The sequence below is a fragment of the Anomaloglossus baeobatrachus genome, chromosome 4, assembly GCF_048569485.1.
Source record: "Anomaloglossus baeobatrachus isolate aAnoBae1 chromosome 4, aAnoBae1.hap1, whole genome shotgun sequence".
NCBI classification, from domain to species: Eukaryota; Metazoa; Chordata; class Amphibia; order Anura; family Aromobatidae; genus Anomaloglossus; species Anomaloglossus baeobatrachus.
In genome coordinates this window covers 667,678,737-667,694,261 of record NC_134356.1, presented here as the reverse complement: position 1 = coordinate 667,694,261, position 15,525 = coordinate 667,678,737, and the positions used below count along the sequence as shown (strand labels likewise).

At 44.3% G+C, this 15,525-nt stretch overlaps 1 protein-coding gene across 1 annotated transcript in view; it reads right to left on the bottom strand.

The window, feature by feature from the left end:
- The window catches only part of LOC142302794 (complement C3-like), a 421,200-nt gene that overhangs the window by 184,266 nt on the left and 221,409 nt on the right, over positions 1-15,525 (bottom strand). Inside the window, exon 23 of the mRNA XM_075343903.1 lies at positions 14,343-14,546. Within this exon, the coding sequence (XP_075200018.1) occupies positions 14,343-14,546 (204 nt within the window). The remainder of the gene's footprint in view (positions 1-14,342; positions 14,547-15,525) is intronic.

The window sequence follows — 15,525 nt, the reverse complement described above, 5'->3', positions numbered from 1 at the left end:
TACATGAACTAACTTTGTCGTTGGACACTGCCACGGCGGGGAGCGTACCTTTCCTTACCCCTGCTGTACGGAGACACAACTGTCCGTGTCCAATTGAACCTTGAACTTTTCCTTTGGATTAAAACTTTACCGTTGGATTATTGGGTTGGAGGAAGAGTTGGCATGTTTGCGGCTTCCCCAATCTGAAGATGGGTTTGTTGAACTTGAATTTATGTTTAACATTTTTCTACTTTTTCATTTTTTACACAAGGACAATGCGTCATCAACAAAGCATGGACTTGAATTCAGTGCATTACATTGCATTTTTTGTGTTTCTCTTATCTCGTTACAGGTTTCGTGACATCGAGGGACAGGATCTACTCCTTACATCGTAGAAGGACTTGTGAAATCATATGATTTCAGACGGGGAGTGTTGTGTCCCATGGATGGGAACAACCTGTTGTATGTAATTCTTGCATTGCATATTTTTCCTCCTATCAAGAAATTCCTTTATTGTTACTAGGTAGATTAGACTGTATGAAGTTTGTCCCTATGTACCTCCCTTAGTTGGCTTCTGTATAGAATGCTCCTCCCTTCTCCTTCAGTTTAGTCTAGAGAAACCATTGCTGAAGAGACATGTCTGCAACCCTGTACAGATTATTCCTTTTCACCTGCCTTTACTTTGTACTTAATACAAGATTCTAGAAGAAAACTACAGCGTTTCTCCTTGTCTTCCTACAAGTCATCGTTGGGCTGAGTTGAACTATCTGTGGAAGCCGTAGAGTGAGTAAACCATACAGTTATCTAAGGGACTGATAATTAGAGCGGTTGGATTCATTGCTACAAGGAAGAGACAGAATATACCTTGCGACACAAAAAGAAAAAGATCTCCCTATTATCACTGTGTGTAGCAGATCCTTGAACTCCCTGAACGCAAGGGACTCAGTGCTACAGTTTGCTTTTATGGTCACTCTGATGACAGGATAGTCCAGGGCATCCCTGTGGATACAGTGGACACCCATAACTTTCCAGGGATCATCAAGCTTCTGGAGTCCAAGAGTCCTGTCACTGATATGCCAATATAGTCACTGGACATGGCTATGGACCCTCACTGGGTTGACCATCCGCACTGCAGGCTGGATATGTAGCGCCCCTGAAGCCATCAGGAGCTACAGGGAACTGCATCCTATCTAGGATGCAGGGCCTACCTCCAGGGACCCAGAAGACCAGTGCCGGTAACAGCAAAACATTCAATTTACTCCCTGTTTTTCCCATTCCCAAAGACTGGTGACAGGCTAGGGTTGGACCCAATGGATGGCCACCCAGGGGTGGAGCTGATCCAGTCCACTAGACGACAACTAGGTGGGAGGGGTCAGATAGACAGTCAGTCAGTGACAGCGTGAGTGGAAGTAAGAGGAGATGGACGTATCCATACTGACAACAGAGTGTAACGGTGACCTGAGAGCCTAGGCGTGTGGTTGCCGGTGGAGTACTCCCGGAAACATAGCACCGACGGGGTACAGAGCCCTAGGTCAGGCAGACGCTCCAGGCAGACCTGATAAAATCTGTATGGTGAGGGGACCATGCAGGACCTTATCGACCAAAAAGTTCGGGACACAGTAACAACGGGAGAACCGGGGAACAGGACCAGAGGAACCGACCCCACAGGGTTCAAGCTACCTACCATACGGACTCAGACTGAAAGACAACCAGGAGGGGACCCCCAGACGCTCCAAGCCACGGGGACCCACCAACTAGAAACAGGTGCAGGGAAAGACAACCACCAGGTTACTACAACAACACTGGGTCTACGGGGACCAGTGGTGAGGAGTTGGACCAGCATTCACCAGGTTGCCAGCCAACAACGCTGTGAGTAAAGAAACCAGTTACACTGCAATCCCTTGTGTGGCCTACCTTCTTTCCACGCCTGGCCTGGGGCCTGGCCCTACTTGCGGAGGGCCCAACATCCAGGCTGCCACCAACACCAGCCCCAGTAGGGAGAACTGCAGCGGTGGCTCCACTAAATAGCCGCAACCCGCAAGTTTCGTCAAGACAAAAACTTTCTCTTTATTCCCCTGTAAATATACCCCTTTTTAAAGCGACCCCCAGGGTCAAGGATCCGGAAATTGGCCATCACACCCGTGACACTTCCCCAGTGAATATACTGCCCGGGACCGAGTATCCTATAGCCCTGGGGCGGTACAGATAGGCGTAATATCCACAGAGACACCCTAGGCTGCAGTTCATATGCTCCATAGTCAGGGGACAACGGATGGCTATGTGCCCTGGATCGCAAAACCTCCAGCAAATTATGTCCTTAGCAAAACCTCAGCCAACCTAGGTGACCTTGTACACCCCCACTTGTGGCTCTACTACCCTTTTTTCTAGGTTTAAGACCCTTTGGAAACCTCAGTACGGCAATGCAATGACCTCTGGCTTCTCTATGAACTTCTCGACCACCTGGTACCTTTCCACTAGGCCAACCAGGTTATACTCATTCCAAAGATTTGTAATGGCCTCAGAGCAAAATGGATAAATCTGTCCATAACAAAGCACTCGACCATCAGGGCTGGGGTAGAGGACTCTGGCTGCAACCACTTCTGGACAAGATGTAACACATTGAACATTTAGGAGAAGGGGGAGTGTTGTGAATATCATCAGAGAGGGTGCTGTTCCGAGAGTGTTTCTGGGCTCCCTCTGGTGGCTAATGCTGAAAGTGAGTCTGATTCTGCATCTGTCGCTCAGACAGATGTTGGAGATTATTCTTGTTTCAGTAAGCCTATGGAGTCCAGCCGGGGGGGATATAGGAAGGCAGTCTCTGTCTAACCTTTGTCTAATGGTGATAATTGTTTCTGCTTCATGTGAAGATGTCCTGAATTTTGTCCCCCAGCCTTTAGGCTTTTGCCTTTCCCTTTTGTTTTTTTTGCGCCTTTTTGGATTCTCCAGGATTGATTTCTACAGCGGTTTTTCGTTCTTTTGCATCGGTTTTGTTTCCATGTTATTCTGAGTCTGCAGCTATGCCTGATAAGTATTTTGTTCTCTTAGTCTGGGCTTGGTTAAAGGCTGAATTTGTACTGAAGGGCGTTTCTGCTTAATCCATGTCTTTTTCTAAATCAGTATTTGAGAATATTCCCTTTCTGTTTCTTGCAAGTGAATAAGTGCACTTCCTGCATTATTTTTGGAGGACAAATTATTCCCAGAAAGAAAGGGCGTTTTTACTCCCTGTTTGATCAGGAGTTTTGTATTTTTGTATCTCATGTGTTTTTTGTAGTTAAGCACAAGAGTTCCTGATATAGTGGGAGGAAAGATTGTGTGGTCTTTATGGGAATTTTTGGTTATCAGGTGTTTGTATTTTTCAGGGTTTTCACTGGCTGCAACCAGCAATCTATCCTATACTTTTGTATCTAGCTAGCAGGGCATCACTTTGCTTAACTCTATATTTACCATCTGTGTGTTGTTTTTACTTACATCACCATCATTATATGTTGGGGGCTTTGACTTTCCTTTGGGGCTGCTCTGAGGCAAGTCAGGATTCCTCATTCCATTTTGAGGTGATGAGGCATCTAGGTTTGTTAGGAACGCTGCACCGCTACTTCTAGTTGTGTTTGTGTAGTCAGTGGATTGCAGCCAGCTAAGTTTCCAGCTACTCTTGTGTATTATCTTCAACCATTTTTTATGGGATTTTTGCAAGATCTTTTGTGGTCTCCTGACCATAACAGGGGAGTTTGTTAGTGTACTATGCCCAGAGGTGGATCCGTTATAACTGAAAAATTACCCCTAAGTGCTTCAATATGTCTGTTTTTAATTTGATGTATTCCTTTGTGTCCTGCAAAGCCAGGTTATAATAAGCCTTTTTTGGCTATCCAGACAGATATGGTACAGCACCTCTGCCTACTGGTCCAGTGATAGCCTTTCCCAGTATGCGACCCTTTTAAACCCAGACAAAATAGCGTCCACATCATCAGTTGGGTGTTATCTTTTATCCTTCCAGATGTGGGAGTCATCACCTGGACTTAGAGGTGGGGCGGTCACCCTGAGTTTCATCTGCCACTTGTGCTGTGCTGCTGCATCTGTAGCTGCTGTTGTCACTGCTGCTGTTTCAGCTGATGGAGATTAGCCTGCAGCAGCTACTTTATCAGCATCTCGATTTTGCCAATCACACTTCTATAGTTATGGCAGTCTTCACCCAGGACCAGGGATGCCCCCAAGAATTGCCAGGTTCCACACTGTCAACATTTTTGGGCCCTCTTGAGATTACATCCAGACTCCACCCCAAATCCGCTTACACCCCTCAAACCCTCCACAGTCCCTTCACCACTCTTGGAAAAACTCCACTTCTGCACTACATCCTCACCAATCACACATTAACAGTTCCCATCCAACACCATCTGCTGGCTGAAGAATATTGTTTCTGTGTATATATACTGTATATATATATGTATACACACACACACACACACAAAGTGTGTACGGAAAGTATTCAGACCCCTTTATAAATTTTTCACTCTTTGTTTCATTGCAGCCATTTGGTAAATTAAAAAAAGTTCATTTTTTTCTCATTAATGTGCACTCTGCGCCCCATCCCCCATCTTGTCAGGAAAAAAAACAGAAATGTAGAAATTTTTGCAAATGTATTAAAAAAAGAAAAACGGAAATATCACATGCTCATAAGTATTCAAACCCTTTGCTCAGACACTCATATGTAAGTCACATGCTGTCCATTTCCTTGTGATCCTCCTTGCGATGGTTCTACTCCTTCATTGGAGTCCAGCTGTGTTTACTTAAACTGATAGGACGTGATTTGGAAAGGCGCACACCTGTCTATAAAAGACCTCACAGCTCACACTACATGTCACACCAAATGAGAATCATGATGTCAAAGGAATTGCCCAAGGAGCTCAATGCAGAATTGTGGCAAGGCACAGATCTGGCCAAGGTTACAAAAGAATTTCTGCAGTACACAAGGATACTAAAGCTGGGGTCACACTAAGCGACAGCGACAACGACGTCGCTGTTACGTCACCATTTTCTGTGACGTAACAGCGACCTTGTAAGTCGCTGTTATGATCGCTGCTTAGCTGTCAAACACAGCAGAAGCAGCGATCATAACGTTGCTGTGCTACATGTTCAGAGAGCAGGGAGCCGCGCTTAGTGCTGGCTCCTTGCTCTCCTAGGTACAGTACACATCGGGTTAATTACCCGATGTGTGCTGCAGCTACATGTCACACTGCAGAGAGCAGGGAGCCGCGCGCACTGCTTAGCGCTGGCTTCCTGCTCTCCTTGCTACAGTACACATCGGGTTAATTACCCGATGCATACTGCAGCCACATGTGCACAGAGCAGGAGCCGGCGCTGGCAGCAAGGGCGGAGGCTGGTAACGAAGGTAAATATCGGGTAACCAGGGAAAGGGCTTCCCTTGGTTACCCGATGTTTACGCTGGTTACAGCTTCGCAGCTGCCAGACGCCGGCTCCTGCTCGCTTCATTTCGTCGCTCTCTCGCTGTCACACACAGCGATGTGTGTGTCACAGCGGGAGAGTGACGACCAAAAAATGAAGCTGGACATTCAGCAACGACCTGCGACCTCACAGCAGGGGCCAGGTCGTTGCTGGATGTCACACACAGCGACAGCGACGGGACGTCGCTGCAACGTCACAGAAAATAGTGACGTAGCAGCGACGTCGTTGTCGTTGTCGCTGTGTGTGACACCAGCTTAAGAGCACAGTGGCCTTCATAATCCTGAAATGGAAGAAGTTTGAGACCACCAGAACTCTTCCTAGACCTGGCCGTCCAGCCAAACTGAGCAATCGCGAGAGAAGAGCCTTGGTGAGAGGTAATGAGGAACCCCAAGATCACTGTGGCTGAGCTGCAGAGATGCAGTATTGGAATGGGAGAAAGTTCCACAAAATCAACTATCACCGCAGTCGGGCCTTTATGGCAGAGTGGCCCGACGGAAGCCTTTCCTCAGTGCAAGACATATGAAAGACCACATAGAGTTTGCAAAAAAACACATGAAGGACTCCCAGACTATGAGAAATAAGATTTCTCTGGATTCTCTGAAGATAGAACTTTTTGGTGATAATTCTAATAATAATAATTCTAAGCGGTATGTGTGGAGAAAACCAGGCACTGCTCATCACCTGCCCAATACAATCCCCACAGTGAAACATGGTGGTGGCAGCATCCTGCTATGGGGGTGTTTTTCAGCTGCAGGGACAGGATTACTGATTGCAATTGAAAGAAAGATGAATGCGGCCAAGTAAAGAGAAATCCTGGAAGAAAACCTCTTCCAGAGTTCTCTGGACCTCAGACTTGGCCGAAATGTCACCTTCCAACAAGACAATAACCCTTAGCACACAGCTAAAATAAAAAAGGAGTGGCTTCATAACAACTCTGTGACCATTCTTGACTGGCCCAACCAGACCCTGACCTAAACCCAATTAAGCATCTCTGGAGCATCCTGAAAATTGCTGTCCACCAACGTTCACCATCCAACCTGACAGAACTGGAGAGGATCTGCAAGGAAGAATGGCCGAGGATCCCTAAACCTAGGTGTAAAAAACTTGTTGCATCACCAAGAAGAGTCATGCCTGTACTAGCTCAAATGGGTGCCATGTGATATTTCAGTTTTTTCTGTTTTAAAAAATTTGCAAAAATTTCTACATTTCTGTTTTTTTTCTTTCAAGATGGGGGATGGGGTGCAGAGTGTACATTAATGAGAAAAATAATGAACTTTTTTGAATTTATCAAATGACTGCAATTAAACAAAGAGTGAAAAAATGATCAAAGAGGTAATTTTTTTCAGTAATTCACTACAAAAAAGGAAACGCATACAGTATATTATATAGGCATTACAAACATAGTTATCTATTTCAAGTGTTTATTTCTGTTAATGTTGATGATTATGGTTTACAGCCAATGGAAACCTAAAAGTCATTATCTCACAAAATTAGAATAATTACCACAGAACACCTGCGAAGGCTCCCTAAGCATTTAAAATGGTCCCTTAGTCTGGGTCAGTAGGCTACACAATCATAGGGAAGACTGGTGACTTGCCAGATGTCCAGAAGACAGTAACTGACACACTCCACAAGGAGGGTAAGCCACAAAAGGTCATTGCTAAAGAATCCGTTTGTTCACGGAGTGCTGTATCCAAGCATGTTAATGGAGAGTTGAGTGGAAGGAAAAAGTGTGGTAGAAAACGGTGCACAAGCAACCGGGATAACCGCAGCCTTGATAGGATTGTTAAGAAAGGGCCATTCAAAATTTTGGGTGAGATTCACAAGGAGTGGACGCTGCTGGAGTCAGTGCTTCAAGAGCCACCGCACACAGAGGTATCCAGGACATGGACTACAAGTGTCACATCTCTTGTGTCAAGCCACTCATGACCAATAGACAAAGCCAGAAGCGTCTTACCTAGGCCAAGGAGAAAAAGATCTGGACTGTTCTCAGTGGTCCAAGGTGTTGTTTTCAGATGAAAGTAAATTTTGCATTTCATTTGGAAATCGCGGTCCCAGAGTCTGGAGGAAGAGTGGAGGCCACAATCCAAGCTGCTGAGGTCTAGTGTGAAGTCTCCATAATCAGTGATGGTTTGGGGAGCCATGTCATCTGCTGCTGTAGCTCCACTGTGTTTTATCAAGACCAAAGTCAGCGCAGCCGTCTACCAGGACATTTTACAGCACTTCATGCTTCCCTCTGCTGACAAGCTTTTGTTGGAGATGGAAATCTCATTTCCCAGCAGGACCTGGCCCCTGTCCACACTGCCAAAAGTACCACTACATGGTTTACTAACCACAGTATCACTGTGTTTGATTGGCCAGCAAACTCGCCTGACCTAAACCCCATAGAGAATCTATGAGAGACACCAGAGCTAACAATGCAGACGAGCTGAAGGCGGCTATCAAAGCAACCTGGGCTTCCATAACACCTCAGCAGTGCCACAGGCTGATCACCTCCATGCCGCATTGATGCAGTAATTCATGCAAAAGGAGCCACGACCAAGTATTGAGGCATTTCCTGTACATACTTTTATATAGGCCAACATTTGTGAGATTAAAATCATTTTTTCAGTTGGTCTTATATAATAATCCAATTTTCTGAGATAATGACTTTTGGGTTTTCATTGGTTGTAAGCCATAATCATCAACATTAACAGAAATAAAAACGTGAAATAGATCCCTCTGTGTGTAATGACTCTATATAATATATAGGAATAGATCCCTTTGTGTGTAATGACTCTATATAATATATAGGAATAGCTCCCTCTGTGTGTAATGACTCTATATACACATAAATATATGCACCTCTGTGTGTGTGTATGTATATATATATACAGTTAGGTCCAGAAATATTTGGACAGTGACACAATTTTGGCGAGTTGGGCTCTGCATGCCACCACATTGGATTTGAAATGAAACCTCTACAACAGAATTCAAGTGCAGATTGTAACGTTTAATTTGAAGGTTTGAACAAAAATATCTGATAGAAATTGTAGGAATTGTCACATTTCTTTACAAACACTCCACATTTTAGGAGGTCAAAAGTAATTGGACAAATAAACCAAACCCAACCAAAATATTTTTATTTTCAATATTTTGTTGCGAATCCTTTGGAGGCAATCACTGCCTTAAGTCTGGAACCCATGGACATCACCAAACGCTGGGTTTCCTTCTTCTTAATGCTTTGCCAGGCCTTTACAGCCGCAGCCTTCAGGTCTTGCTTGTTTGTGGGTCTTTCCGTCTTAAGTCTGGATTTGAGCAAGTGAAATGCATGCTCAATTGGGTTAAGATCTGGTGATTGACTTGGCCATTGCAGAATGTTCCACTTTTTTGGTTAAGATCTGGTGATTGACTTGGCCATTGCAGAATGTTCCACTTTTTTGCACTCATGAACTCCTGGGTAGCTTTGGCTGTATGCTTGGGGTCATTGTCCATCTGTACTATGAAGCGCCGTCCGATCAACTTTGCGGCATTTGGCTGAATCTGGGCTGAAAGTATATCCCGGTACACTTCAGAATTCATCCGGCTACTCTTGCCTGCTGTTATGTCATCAATAAACACAAGTGACCCAGTGCCATTGAAAGCCATGCATGCCCATGCCATCATGTTGCCTCCACCATGTTTTACAGAGGATGTGGTGTGCCTTGGATCATGTGCCATTCCCTTTCTTCTCCCAACTTTTTTCTTCCCATCATTCTGGTACAGGTTGATCTTGGTCTCGTCTGTCCATAGAATACTTTTCCAGAACTGAGCTGGCTTCATGAGGTGTTTTTCAGCAAATTTAACTCTGGCCTGTCTATTTTTGGAATTGATGAATGGTTTGCATCTAGATGTGAACCCTTTGTATTTACTTTCATGGAGTCTTCTCTTTGCTGTTGACTTAGAGACAGATACACCTACTTCACTGAGAGTGTTCTGGACTTCAGTTGATGTTGTGAACGGGTTCTTCTTCACCAAAGAAAGTATGCGGTGATCATCCACCACTGTTGTCATCCGTGGACGCCCAGGCCTTTTTGAGTTCCCAAGCTCACCAGTCAATTCCTTTTTTCTCAGAATGTACCCGACTGTTGATTTTGCTACTCCAAGCATGTCTGCTATCTCTCTGATGGATTTTTTCTTTTTTTTCAGCCTCAGGATGTTCTGCTTCACCTCAATTGAGAGTTCCTTAGACCGCATGTTGTCTGGTCACAGCAACAGCTTCCAAATGCAAAACCACACACCTGTAATCAACCCCAGACCTTTTAACTACTTCATTGATTACAGGTTAACGAGGGAGACGCCTTCAGAGTTAATTGCAGCCCTTAGAGTCCCTTGTCCAATTACTTTTGGTCCCTTGAAAAAGAGGAGGCTATGCATTACAGAGCTATGATTCCTAAACCCTTTCTCCGATTTGGATGTGAAAACTCTCATATTGCAGCTGGGAGTGTGCACTTTCAGCCCATATTATATATATAATTGTATTTCTGAACATGTTTTTGTAAACAGCTAAAATAACAAAACTTGTGTCACTGTCCAAATATTTCTGGCCCTGACTGTATATATATATATATATATATATATATATATATATATATATATATATATATATATACACACACAAATAGATACATAGTCATGGCCGAAAGTGTTACCACCCTTGAAATTGTCCTGGAAAATGAAGTATTTCCCACAGAAAAATAATAATAATAGACCCCCTACACCACCCCTCTCCATAATATTTCTCCCACAATGCCCAAGTATAGTATTCCCCACACACTGGCCCGCTGTATAATGTCCCCTCACACACTGCCCCTCTCTATAATATCCCCCACACACTGTCCCTCTTTATAATTTCACCCACACGCATCCTTTGTGTATAATATCCCCCACATGTTGCCCCTCTGTAAAATATCCCCCCCACACACTGCTGCTCTGTATAAAATTCCCCCACACACTGCTCCTCTGTATGATATCCCTTCACACACTGTTCCTCTGTATTATATCCCCTCATACACTGCCCTGCTGTATAATATCCTCCCACACACACTGCCCCTCTTTAAAATATCCCCCCACATACTGTCCCTCTGTGTACAATTCCCCCACACACTGCTGTCTGTATAATTTACCCCGCCACTGGTTTTTTGTATATTATCCTCCCACACTGCCCCTCTGTATAACCCCCATACACAATGCCCCTCTGTATAATATCCCCACACACACCTCCCCTCTGTATAATATCCACCCACACACTGCCCTCTCTATAATATCACCTACATTGTCCCTCTCTATGTCCCTCTTTACATTATCCCCCACACAGCCCCCTAGTATAAAATCCCCTCACACACTGCCTCTTTGTATATTGTACCCCCTCAAACTGCCTCTTTGTTATTATTCCCCCACACTGCCCCTCTGTATAATATCCCCCCATACACAATACCCCTTTGTATAATATCTTTCCACACACATTGCACCTCTGTATAATATCCTCTCACACACCGCCCCTATGTATAATAACACCCCACATACTGCCCCTCTGTGTAATGTCCCCACGCACACTGCTTTTCGAGACACTTTGTAAAGAAAACAATAGTGGGCACCACAGAGTAATAAATATAAAGGGAGGGGTGCTAATAAAAACTATGCAAAAAACATGAATTGTAACATTAGAGGAAAAAAAGCTGCATAAGTAAAAATGTACACATCCAGCTATTTATATATAAACATGGCTTACAAAGCATAAAAGTCAGGTTTAAAGTATACGGTATATAAATATACATGTCCCCCTCCTCATATATATGTCCCCATCTTGGGACACTTCTGGTAGGAATGTCCCCCTTTTGATATACCTGTTCCTTTCCTGGTATTTGTCTACATACTGGTATACATGTCCCAATCCTGGGCCCCTCCTGGTATATATGTCCTCCTCCTGGTATACATGTCCCCATCTTGGCCCATCGTGCTATATATACACCCCTCCTGGGCCCATTCAGGAATGTATGTCCCCACCCTGGATTATATGCCCTCCTCCTGGTATATATGTCCCAATCTTGGGCCCGTCCATGTATATATGCACCCTTCTGGTATATTGTCACCCTCCTGGGCCCCTCCTAGTATATATGTCCCCTTACTGTTATATATGTCCCACTCCTTGTATATATGTCACCTTCCTGGTACATATGTCCCCCTCCTGGGCCCCTCTTGGAATTTATGTCCCCATCCTGGTAAATATGTCTCTGTACTTTCTATAACTCAAAAACAAGCAAACAACATTTTTTACTCACCCTCCCCGGCTCCCACGTCATGCAGTGCAATGTATTTCAGCTGGATGTGTGCCCTTAGATGCACATCCAGCGGAAGCAGGGACTGGGGTCAGCAGGCCACACCACCACTATTTTGCGCCTCAGCAATCATCCCATCCATGTTTTCAACTCCTCTTAGAGCGCTTACCATTCTCCGCTGGCTGCTGCATTCTCACTACCTGTACGGCTCTGAGTTGCTTGCTGCAGTGGGATGAGATTGCTGATCTGCCTTACTGCCACCACATGGCTAATTTGCATGTGGTGCACCTGAAGAACGTTGCTTGCAAATTAGCCATGTGTAGTGCACACTAAGTTAAAGTGGCCAAAGCAACACATCCGGCCACCTCTACTCCAGCCATATTTTCTTCAGGCTGCAGCTGTGTCTAGGGCCCAGCCTGGGAATTAATAAAGCAAATTAAGTACCCTGGGCTGGGCCCCTCTTCACAGGGCCCCATAGACCAGTAAGGACAGTAATGCCCTGATGGCAGCCCTGCCCGGGACATTCAGTTTGTCCGCAGCAGTCACACATGTTCCCCAGGAATCTTGCCTGCACTTCTACCACCAACTGTGCTAGATCGGCTCACTCAGCTACTCAATGAGGTAGACAAGGGAATGCTTTCCGTTTAAAAATTCAGCTGGTTTATTCAACTCCGTAAACTAGCCAAACAAAGCACAGCAAAACAGCATTTCTAGCATAATCATAAAAAGCACATGAATATTACATATAGATGTGGGGTTCGCCCGCTCAGGTATAGAGTTCCACTCTTTGCTACAAAAGTACAGCTTTGGAGGTCTGCTAACTCCATACACAGAACACTGGACAGATCCAGAGTGAGTCCTTCACTTTACCTGTGGTACCACACTTTTGCATGGAGATATGTGAACAGCCATCCAACCTATCTCTTTTTTGTTCACAAAAATCATGACCCTTGTCATGATGGAGCTCGCATTGTGTCTTTCACATCACTGAATCTAATAACCTTAGTGAAAAATATCTACCCTCCAGGATTTTACCATTGGCCATATTACAAATTGATAAATTAATAAAAACCCACCAAGGTAATGCAGACCGCTGTGGGCTGGTATTATCAGGCTGGAAAAGCCCATGATTATTTGGCCCTTCCCAGCCTAAAAATAGCAGTGCAGAGCCAAACCAGAATTGGAACATCTATTAGTTGCGGCAATAGTTCCCAATTGCACTGGTGTGATGGCAATTGGGATATTATTTTTGGGCTTGATGTCATATGTGAAGTGTCAGATGGCATCAAGCCCAGGAGTTAGTAATGGAGAAACATCTATCAGTCACTCCCATTACTAACCTAGTAAGTGTAAAGTGAAAAAATATAAAATATACACAGAAAAAAATAGTTTATTTGAATAAGGACTACCCCACACTATCCCTCTTTTACCAATTTATTTATTTTTAAGAAAATCATGGATGTAACTCATGGGTTCTGGTCCTACTATGTCCTGCGAATGAGTACTCCAATCTATGGAGCCTCGTTCACTGAGTTGCTGATTTCACATAGCATGAGAAATGCCATGACTGGGGCTGACCAGAAGTTATTTATGGGGCTTGATTCTCTGAATGAGGCTCCATAGGTCGGAGTACCATTTCAGGGGGCATCATGGGACTGGAACACCATAGATTACTTCAGAGCTATGTGGATTTTTAAAAAATAATACAGTAACTTGATGAATCAGGGATAGTGTGGGGGATTCTTTATTCAAATAAACTATTTTTTCTATGTGTTTGTTTTTTCACTTTAAACTTACTGGGTTAGTAATGGGGGTGTCTCATAGATGCCTTTCCATTACTAACCTCCGGGCTTGATGTCAGCTGACAAGCCACAGCTGACATCAACCCCCAAAAATATCACCTTGACTGCGAATGCACTAGGGCAATCAGAAATAGCTGGGGCAGTGCACCACAATTGACGCATGTATTGGATCAGTCAATTATGGGGTGACTGTACGCTACTATTTTTTGGCTGGGAAGGGACAAATAACTATGGACCTTCCAGCATAATACAAGCCCCTTATATACAGTATGAGCCCTCAAATAGCCTCTCTATATGCGATGTAAGCCAAACATAGCCCCTCTATATACAATGTGAGCCCCACAGAGCTTTTATATATGCAATGTGAGCTTCCTTATAGTCTCTTTATATAGTGTCAGCCTCTACATATCCCCCTACCTACAATATGAGCTCCACCAGTCTTCTAAATACAGAATGAGCCTCCACATAGATTCTCTAAATTCACTGTGAGCTCTCCCATAGTCACTACTGAATAGTCAGTAATTGCTGGAGTCATGCCTGCACATTCAATACTGCGTGCCATCCAATATTTTAGCTGCCCCGGGCATTGATCATGGCCACCTCTAGTAACAATGGGATCCAAACCATGCCCAATGTCCTGTACTTCTGTGTGCTACATAGGCAACTCTCTTGTGATTTGAATTGTTGAATCAACCAATGGCACTTTGACAAATTGTGGACAATTTTTTTTGCTGAAATTTTTCCAGTTGATAATTTTTGTTAACCTTTTTTTTTAGAAACAAGGGTATTTGGATATTGGGTATCTTACCTCTACTTATAAACTCAATGGCCTCTTCCCTCCGCTGTGCTCCTACTCTTTCCCATTGGTTGCTGAAATCCAAGTAATGTGTGGCTATCAGCGGACAGGTCGTTGACATCATATTTTGTTCTCCACATCCAAAAGGGGTAAGAATCAGGTGGTTGAGATTGATACCATCAATGGATTTATCCACCATTTCACTAATTGGGCTTCCTGGAATCCATGGAAATATAACATAGTCATGAAATTAAGCATATAAAAAATAATTACATGAGGTTTTTCTTCATTTTGTTCACAATTAAAAATATAAAAAACAACAAAACAACCAACCATATAGTCCAAATAATATGGAAAATATTTGTTATATACAGTATATCTATTAGTACAAGAATTAGGTAGATAAGGATAATATGAACCAAATACAAGTTACGTTGTGCCACAGCATTGGCTCAACCTGAAGGGGCGTTACTAAGACTGCCTCATCTTTACTAGAGCCTCTGAGGGTAAGGATAGGCTTGTCCTTGAAAGTAGCCAACAGGTGTTACACAAAGGGATATTTTGACACTATGGCAGCTGACCCGTGGAGTAAAGGATGCAGGAACGAACTAAAGGCCACCTTACATGCTACGACATCACTCAAGTGATCTCGTTGGGGTCACGGAATTTGTGACGCACATCCGGCCGCGTTAGCGATGTCGTTGCGTGTGACACTTACGTGCCATCGAAAAAGGTTGCAAAATCGTTCAAAATCTTGAATCGTTGACATGCTCCCCTATTCTTAATTACCGTTGCTGCTGCTTGTACGATGTAGTTCGTCGTTGCTGCGGCAGCACACATCGCTATGTGTGACACCGCAGGAACGAGGAACCTCCCCCTACCTGAGGAAGGAGGTGGGCGGGATGTTACGTCCCGCTCATCTTCGCCCCTCAGCTTCTATTGGGCTGTCGCTTAGTGACGCCGACTGAACCTCCCCCTTAGAAAGGAGGCGGTTCAGCGGTCACAGCGACGTCGCTAGGCAGGTAAGTAGTGTGACGGGTCTGAGCAATTTTGTGTGCCACGGGCAGCGATTTGCGCGTGATACACAAATGATGGGGGCGGGTACGCACGCTAGCGATATCGGTAACAATATCACAGCGTGTAAAGAGGCCTTTAGGTGCAGAGAGGATGGCTGGTATAACAAAAATGAGACAGT